The following is an 8,885-nucleotide window of genomic DNA, read 5'->3' as shown; positions in this document are numbered from 1 at the left end:
ACACCGGTGCGCACAGGAGATCAGGTTAGAAACATGCATCGCAACAGAACATCTCCAAATCGCATTCCGCATACTGAAATCTAATCCGGGGACATCAGGATGTGTGACATAATCCTCAAGACATCTGAAAACCGCGCTCCTCCAAACGGGGCTCCAGGGGTGGTTTGGAGAGATATGTGGACCTCTTGTTATTCACTGTTTGCTCTCGCAGGGATCTATAAAAGAGGGGCGGGACACCAACTACCCCAACACCACCCTCCACCCCACCACCCACCCCCAAAACGTCACGAGCGCACTTAACTATAAATCTCTCCAAACCGCCCTCTGCGCCCGGTGCGGTGTTATGCGCAGACATCTGTCCCGCTTCAGTCCAGTATGAGGCCAGCGCGTGCGGAAACCTTTCGAGCCGCGTAGATTCTACCTGACCTGGAGAAAAAAATGGAAAATAAACACCCCTATCTGTGTTGTTTACCATGTCAAGATGTTGTAAAATGTTGGCGATTATGAATTTTTAACGCAGTTGTGGATATAAATATTTTTCTAATATATAAATCAAGACGCAGACAAGAGCTTGTTGCACTCTGGGAAACAGATATCGCGCACCTTTTTGCGCCTCGGCTTATGCGCCTCGGAGACGCTGATGTCTTCATTGGAGTCCTTTCAGTCGTAGATGGTGGATCTCTCTCGGATTTCCAACGTGGAAACGTAGCATCCAATTAATCAGCGACTGCAACTGTACCCCGTAAAGGCGCAGCGGCACTCGGGTCGGCTCTCTCCAACACCTACCTTTGGACTCCTAAGTGTGGAAAGACGCGTGGATTTTTTTTTATTATTATTTTTCTTTTTTGGTCGGTGCGCTGGATCGGGAGTATGAAAAACACACCTGGTGTGATATTTCAGCTTTTCCCAGCTTTCCTCTATTTGGACACAGACTGAATTTGAACACTTTTTTAAAAATTGGGCTCGTAGCTGTTTAAACGATTCATGCAGCTGAATCAGCTCGGGACAATAAATGAGTCGCGTTTTGTATTTGGATTTTACTACAAACAGCCAAGCGAGTTTCAGGTCTGCATGGGCCATATTTAAGGTAAGTGAGTGATTCTCGTTTTTTTTAATAACTTGAGAGTGTGACATAAAATATTTTCGTACTTTCAGATCATCCGTGCGCAAAGAACTTACGAGATTCACTCCAGTTATTTTAGGTGAAAACAACGAACCAAAACTGGGAAAAAAATGCAACTTGCGCTTGTGTGAAGACAGTTGTTAGGACTTTTGCATAGCATGTTTAAGCCCAGTATTTATCCATGCATAGCTGTTTAGGTTTACTGCAGACTCAACATGCCATTAGAGAAGAGTCACGTAAGCTTTGGGGAATCGCCATCTGGCCAACTCACACCATTATTTAGGCTATCGTTGCCAACACGCTTTGGTGCGTGCTTTAACCAACGCATTTTTGTGTCTTGCTGTGTGTGTGTGTGTGTGTGTGTGTGTGTGTGAAGCATACCCTCCCGATATCACAACAACGGCAATGTATCATCTTATAATCCTAATAGGTCTGAACATCAGTGGAGAGTAAATAAACAGAAGGCTGCTGGTTAATCATAAATGTTGCTAGTAATTTGAAAGCAACGTGGTACTTTTACGCACAAATTTACGCATTATTTTGTTCTTCCTACATTCCGTTTCCATAGTCTGTATCCTGTATCCTGACATTATCAAGTCCATTAAAGGCTGTTTTCCCACTATGATTCCTTTATTCAGAATTATGTGGTAGCTTTACTCTGATATTGATATTTACAGCAAACTCCACTATGAGAGTGAGGATCAAAGTCTCTTGACATGATGACACATAGTTATTAATACAGACTGAGTCAGGGTAGGTCTGGCCACAACACTGCCTCAAACACTTTGCTGACTTCACTATAAACACAAGTTGGCCCACATTCTGAGTCTTACTGTTATTCTTTTGTTTGCTTCTAATCAGATTTTTTTATTTCCCTGTTTCAAATAAAATGTCCCCTTCTATTTTTTTTTGCAGCTTTCTTCATAGGAACTGAGTCTAAGATGAAGTTATGGGATGTTTTGGCCACGTGTTTGTTGCTCCTGAGCTCTGTTGCTACACGGCCTCTCTACCAAAACACTCAGCCAGCCAAGAGGACTTACTTTCCCAGCAGCTACAGTGATTCCGCGTCCCTGTCTGTGGAGGACGAAGAAGAGCCGACGCTCCAGCACCACAACCAAGACCGCAATCTGCAGGAGATCTCTATGGAGAATCAATGTAAGGACGCATGCAGCAATGTTTTGACAAAATCCTTTTGTGATGTGCAGCCGCTGAGATGATCACCTGAATGGTGGATAATTGGCCCATATGAAGGGGGGTCATGTTGTAGATCTGCTGCTGCTTGGGCAAACCCCCATTAAACTGCATGCTAACTAGGCATTCAGACATAAAGGGAGAAGTGAAATCTAACATCTTGTTAGGCTCGATGTCATGCACAGCCATGTGTTGGCTCTTGAGAGGAGCTTGCAGGCAATACATGCAGTATAGCTCATACTATAGGTGGCATTTTGAACTGGGGCATGAATGTTACACAGTTAGTATGCCAGCCAAGTAATTTAGCCTTTCCTGTCTAATTACACTTGAGAAACAGCATGTAAAGTGATATCCAGTGGGCTGAGCCACCAACGGAGAGGCCTACATTGATAAGGCTCAGAGACAGGCAGGTTATCAGATGGAAGATCTTAATTTGTGTTTTATTGCTGCTGTGAGTTACATCACACTGATGTCAAAACAAGCAGGCAACATGAATAAAAGCCTGAGCAGCTCCCATTCCAAACAGGAGGTCTCTCTCTCACCATTTACCCATTGTTTATGTTCACCTCTGCCTCTCTGTGCCTTGACTTGACCCATCTGCCAAAAGTCAGAATTCATGGCACGTTATAGAGAAGGTACTGCAAACCAGGTTGTAGGAATTTTCTCGGGAGAGGCCGGACAACGCCAGGAAGTTAGAAGCATGGAGCGAGAGAGTTCTGTGTTTATGTTCATTTTAACAACAACAGTGGGCAGGAATTTATTTTGTTTGGATCATTGTGACACTGTATCATCTTCACGCCGAAGTGAAACTCTGCCAAGACCTAGATAAGGAATGGAACATTTGGACAAATGCTTGTCCTGCCACCTCATACTCTTGTTTGGGGCCGTGGTGACATCACTGATCTGCTGTGTAACCCAAGACCATTAACTATGCACTAATAGTGTAAACAACACTGTAGCTCCAAGAGGGGACGGGTCCTTTGTTTTGCATGCAAAGTCAGAAAAGAGGGGGGGGGGGGGTTCTCCTACGTTTTGATGCAAAAATTGATGACAACTGCTGCACAAGTAGACTCTGATATCGTGATACTTGGCCAACAAACGTGCCAAGATGTGTTTTTAAATAAATTAGTTGTAACTCTGCAAAATGATAGCACAATTTGCATCATGAATCACTCCCATTTGTTGCCGCCAGTCCAGTCTGTCAGCAGGTGTACACTGTAGCCACCCTGCCCATCAGCTGACATACAATAGGAGGTGTCTAAATCAAAGGGCAGGTGTGTCTAAACAGATTGGCCCCAGCTCACCTGATACACAAGCGGTGGGCCCAATCAGCTGTGGAGCGCAGGGCAGATCAGGTAGCCTGCGCTCTGCCAGAGGAGCAGGTACAGAGAGGTAGATAGGTGACACTGCAACAGAGAAGCCGCGTTAACCACAACACCACCTGCCAGACATCGCACCTTGCTGCTCTGACTTCTCGACACACATGCAGCCTGACCGCACACAACCATACATTCACACTGGCACGCATAAGACACAAACAGGTAATGTAATCGGAGTCTAGGGTAATTGATTCATTTCAGAACAATATGTCTTCATGATCTCCATACGTAGGTCATTGTTGCCAGACCTACAGGCGTTGGGAGTAGGAGCGACGTTTCTCCATAATAGAATCAACATGTAACAAAGGAGGGTCCAAGACTTCCAGTCAGTCCTCATCGCTCCTCGCAGCAGATGGTGGAGGGCTGTGCCGGTGCATGTTTTGAGTTTCGAGCAGTCTGCTCCATCTAAATGACTCAAAGCGTATGATTTCTTTTTATTTGGCCTTTGAAGTCTCCGCATTCTAAAATTACATCCGTCAAAGATTTAAATGGCTGAAAAACAATGTCACACTGCATGTCTCTTGGTGGTTTAATTGGCTTGCGCCTACTGCAACATTGCAGGCAACTGCTGTGTGACATAGCTGAAAAAGCCTTTAATGACTTTAAGAAACCTGATGAAGGCAGCATTGTCTATTATTGATACATTACTAAGTGTGCCCACATCTCATCGCTACAGATGTAGATATTTCCTCTCTCTCTCTGGCTGAAGTGAATTTCAAAATGGACTTGATAACACCCTCTGACCTTTAGCCTCCAACTCATCCTCCCAAGAGCCATCTTAGAGGGAGTTAAAGCAGGGCACCTGCACGTCCATATGAACAACTCTGGACTCCTCTCTGCATTCCTCTGCCCGAGACTAATCTATAAATCAGCATGCACTGTTTCTGATTTGCAGGTTTCTCAGTATTTATGAGCATTGTCTGCATTTGTGTCAGCGCATATTTTTGAACACTTTCACCGTGCATATGCTGGCTGACCATAAGCATGCTGCATGTCAGTCAAGAACAATGTACGTCATTCTTTTCTGCACAAATGGAACTTCAGTATGCCAGAGCAGTTCTATGTGTTATATACAAATCTGCATTTCTGCATTTAAAGGACCATTTTGTTAAATACATTGATTTGCTTTCTGGCAGAGAGTTGGATGAAAAAAATCAATACTACTGTCCTATCTGTCCATTAAATATAAAGCAGAGCAGTTGCCAGGTAAGCAAAAGAGATAGAAAGTTACTGCTCAGAGCGAAGAAATAGTCTGCTACATAACTGTCTGTAAAATAGCAAATAGTTGTCATTGCACTTAAAAAAAAAAAAAAGATTTGTTGAGGTGTTGGAACGTGGATTTTTCTACCTTTAAATGGAGCTAGGCTAGCTGTTCTTGTTTCCAGTCTTTGTGCTAAGCTGGCTGCAGCTTCATATTCAACAGACAGATATGAGGGTGGTATCAATCTTCTCATTCAACTCTCCATCAGAAAGCAAATGAGTGCACTTCCCAAAACTATTCCTTTAAGTAAATACTACTTAGTGTTAATGTAGACCGTACTTATTCATTTTTTGTATTTTTCCCATTATGTGATTTTGCACACATAATTTCTTACTTAAATGCGTACTTGTTTTTGTTTTGTTTTTTGGCTGAAACTTGGCATATTAAAGGTTTGAATTAATTATTAGTCATTTTATAGATATGATGAAATTATATTTGCCACTCCCAGTGGTGCACACCATAATACAAAGGTTACACCCTCAGCAATAACATAAAAGTTAAAAAAAACCAAAAAAAAAACCCATAAGCAATAGAGATGTTTGTTGAGACATTTCAGAAAGCTACTCTTTAGTGTCCCTGTCCATGTGTTAAAAATATTATTTCAGTACTATCTTTTTAAGTGACTGTTCCTTCTGTATCTTTCAGATGACATCCCAGATCCATATCCAGAGCAGTTTGATGATGTAATGGATTTTATCGAGGCTACCATTGGCAGACTGCGGAGGTCGTCAGAGCCCAACGGGGGTTCCAGGGGACGGAGGGAGCAGAGACAGAGGGGAGCAGCAAACACGGGAGGGACGAGAGGCGAGGGGAGAGGCCACAGCGACAGGAGGCGGAGTCGGGGACGAGGGGGAAGCCGAGGTGGCAGGGGAGGCCGAGGCGAGAAGGGGAGGGAGAGGATATCGGTGCAGAGCCGGGGCTGCTTGCTAAAGGAGGTCCACCTCAACGTGACGGACTTGGGGCTGGGCTACCAGACTAAAGAGGAGCTGATCTTCCGGTACTGCAGCGGCCCCTGCGTGGAGGCCGAGACCAACTATGACAAGATCCTGAACAACCTCACACACAACAAGAAGCTGGACAAGGACACACCCTCTCGCACCTGCTGTCGACCAATCGCTTTTGACGACGACTTGTCTTTCTTGGACGACAACGTGGTGTATCACACGCTGAAGAAGCATTCTGCCAGGAAGTGTGGCTGCGTCTGAGGAGGTCACAGAGACGTGACAAAATGACAGACATGTCGTGCCAGCATCAGCGGACTAAGGATCATCTTTACAAACTGGTGCTGCAAAGGCAAGGATCGCTGCTTGGAAGTGGGCATACAAGGTCGAAGAGGAAGTGTATCGTCTCAGTTGTCATCAAAGGAGACGACTGTACATTTAACCATGACAGTTCCTCCAATCCCCTGACCAGTATTTGATGGTTCAGTCAGACACATGCAGAAACGTATCAGGTGTGCACCACTTTGCAGAAGAGTCCAAACTGTTACACTTCCAGATCTGCTAACTGTACTGTCTGAAAAGGTGAGAGTGAAGCAAAAACTCGTGACTTGGAAGAATTTTTTCTGGAAGAATTCATTTTCAGTTTTTCCATAGCTGGCTCCTGAGACTGCAAGACAAACGCAGAGATTTGAGGAGTATATTCAGCTGCAGTCTAAATCACCTCCACCGCAGTCTGGTTGTTGACAGTTAAATTCAGAGCCAAGTGATGAGAAATACCACACTGGGGGTTCAGCAAGGACTTTTTCTGGTACAACGCATCTACATAAAATTCAATCATATATATACACGTGTGTGTAAGAGGTATATTTATTAAGATGGAATTAACTTATTGTTATTTATTTCAATCCATTTTATGAAAGAAATTGTCTTTTTTCTTATTTATTTAAAAGCTTTGTTTGTCCTGGATGGTGCCAAAGTGGAGCATATTCTCATGCAAAATCTTAAGGTGACCCACAACTGCTAAACACTCACACACACACAAACACTACACACAAGCATTAATAATTAATAATGCTTATTGGCTTCACTTAGATTCCAGGGTTTCTCAATTCATGAGTCCAAAAAAAAATCATCTTTAACTATCAAGTCAAGGGAGTGTAGAAAGAGACACAGAGGAGGGGACCAATAGAAGATTTTGGATTGAAGTGATCTGTTGTTTTGGAGTGTTTTGAGGGACGGAAGGGTAGTTTTTTTTTGTTGTTTGTTTGTTTTTTGTTGTTGTTGTTTTTTTTTTTGGACAATTCACCTCATTTTCACAGATGTGACCACGCTAAGTTGGGGGACTTCAGATGTTGCTCTCTCCTCACCGCACCTTGGTACGGACTAATCCAACTATGACATCATTTTACTGTATGTTTACAAGGAGGCAAATGACTCTTTGCTGCTGTTTTAATCCAAAATAGATTTAATGTCACTCCAAGCAGGAGCCATCACTTTTTTTTTATTGAAATCTAAAATAGAGAGCAGTGGTCTCTCTGAGGATCTGTAGGTGCCTTTGAGGATCTATCCTTTGAGTCACAGAGTACAGAAGCTGCTAGAATGCCTGCCTATCACCATACGTTATCCGAAACCTCACTCTGGCCTCGCACCAAGTCTGAGCAAAGGCTTTGCAGTGGTTACTGTCCCAATAGGCTTTAAAGTTCACGGGACTGCCTGTGTTTCTGTCTCAGCTCTGACAGACAGGTCTTACTCCCTGAAAGGGGATTTGAAAGTGATCCTCTAACATGAGTCTTAACCAAATATCCCCTGCTGGCAAAAAGGCATTTTGGTGAAGGCAGTTAAAGGATGATCTAGGTACTGTAGTAGCTGTCATTGTCAAACTGATGTAAATATCTGAAGACTAGATGTTTCCACAAAAGAATATGAAGAGGATGGGTAGGCTCGGCATGCTTTCTACATGTGATGACTCGTTTGGCCGAGTTTATTCCCAAGCTATAGCAGAAATGTACATTCAGGAAAACAGGATCTTCAAAAAGCATGTTGCTGTGCTCATCAAGACCCCTGCGAGGGGATCGTTTTAAGTGGAACAAAGAGAGCCCTCGGGTAGGTCTTGATGTTAGCACGGATTAGGGACCAAGGTATCTGTGCCCACCCAGCAGCAAGCAAGCCAGCTTTACTGTGTAATCCCCCCTGCACACAGAACAAATCCACTGCATCAAGCTGAATTTAGGCCAAACACTACACAGAGAGGAAAAAAAACTCTTTTATCACAGCATACCTCATCAATTGGATCATCTTCCCCTTTAACAACTGATTTCTGCATAAGCCTTTCCAGATGAGAATGTGCAGTTAGGAGACTTCCCAGAAGCCTCGGAACGCTCCGCTACTCCTCGATACCATACATTAAAGTGTGTAAACTGTGACCACTACCCCCCCCACCCTATACATCTATGACTGTTTGCCCGACTGTTCCTCTGCGGTTTAGTACTTCCAGTTTTCATCCAAAGGTAAAAAAGCAAAAGGTAAAGATGCAAAGGAATCCTCAGTGTTAATATTAGAAGAAAGGATCGCATTTGTTTTCACTCCTCATTGTGTTAACATCTCTGTGAAAGAAAAACCCTGTCCTGTCGTCTCACTTGTTTTGTGTTACAGAACCAAAGCTCTCGGCAAACTTTATTTTTGTACAATATTCATTTTATAACTTTTTACAGAATTAAACTTGTTTCTATTAAATCAGCGTGTCTCCTGGTATTCTGCCATGTACAATAATCCACCGGTGCCAGATGGTGCTAATTTGCCTGGGATATGTTTACACAAGCATCATGTAAAATTGGGGATGAAAATTTGGGTTAAATGGAGGGATTGTGAGGATGGTTTCGAGAGATGGCCTCTGCAGTGTGTGGCATCCCCTCCTCTTCTGCATTCCTGAACACCAGCCCAGGGTCGTACAGTAAACAAAAGCTAGCAGTAAAGCGCCACCGAGCTGTAAA

The 8,885-nt window shown here is 43.6% G+C and overlaps 1 protein-coding gene across 1 annotated transcript; it reads left to right on the top strand.

Moving 5' to 3' along the window:
* Nucleotides 1–351: 351 nt before the first annotated feature.
* gdnfa (glial cell derived neurotrophic factor a) lies at nucleotides 352–8,631 on the top strand. The gene is made up of 3 exons (XM_018671301.2): nucleotides 352–1,087; nucleotides 2,039–2,278; nucleotides 5,600–8,631. The coding sequence occupies exons 2-3, from the start codon at nucleotides 2,065–2,067 to the stop codon at nucleotides 6,157–6,159; spliced, it is 774 nt and encodes a 257-aa protein (XP_018526817.1). The 5' UTR covers nucleotides 352–1,087; nucleotides 2,039–2,064; the 3' UTR covers nucleotides 6,160–8,631.
* Nucleotides 8,632–8,885: the final 254 nt, after the last annotated feature.

This window comes from Lates calcarifer, linkage group LG9 (assembly GCF_001640805.2).
Source record: "Lates calcarifer isolate ASB-BC8 linkage group LG9, TLL_Latcal_v3, whole genome shotgun sequence".
NCBI classification, from domain to species: Eukaryota; Metazoa; Chordata; class Actinopteri; family Centropomidae; genus Lates; species Lates calcarifer.
This window is presented reverse-complemented; position numbering and strand designations above follow the sequence as displayed.

Bases quoted from the DNA above. Each gene is read 5' to 3' on its own strand.
- gdnfa (XM_018671301.2), top strand. From the start codon at position 2,065: ATGAAGTTATGGGATGTTTTGGCCACGTGTTTGTTGCTCCTGAGCTCT. The intron at 2,279-5,599 runs GTAAGGACGCAT...TGTATCTTTCAG, and splicing joins GATCTCTATGGAGAATCAAT to ATGACATCCCAGATCCATAT.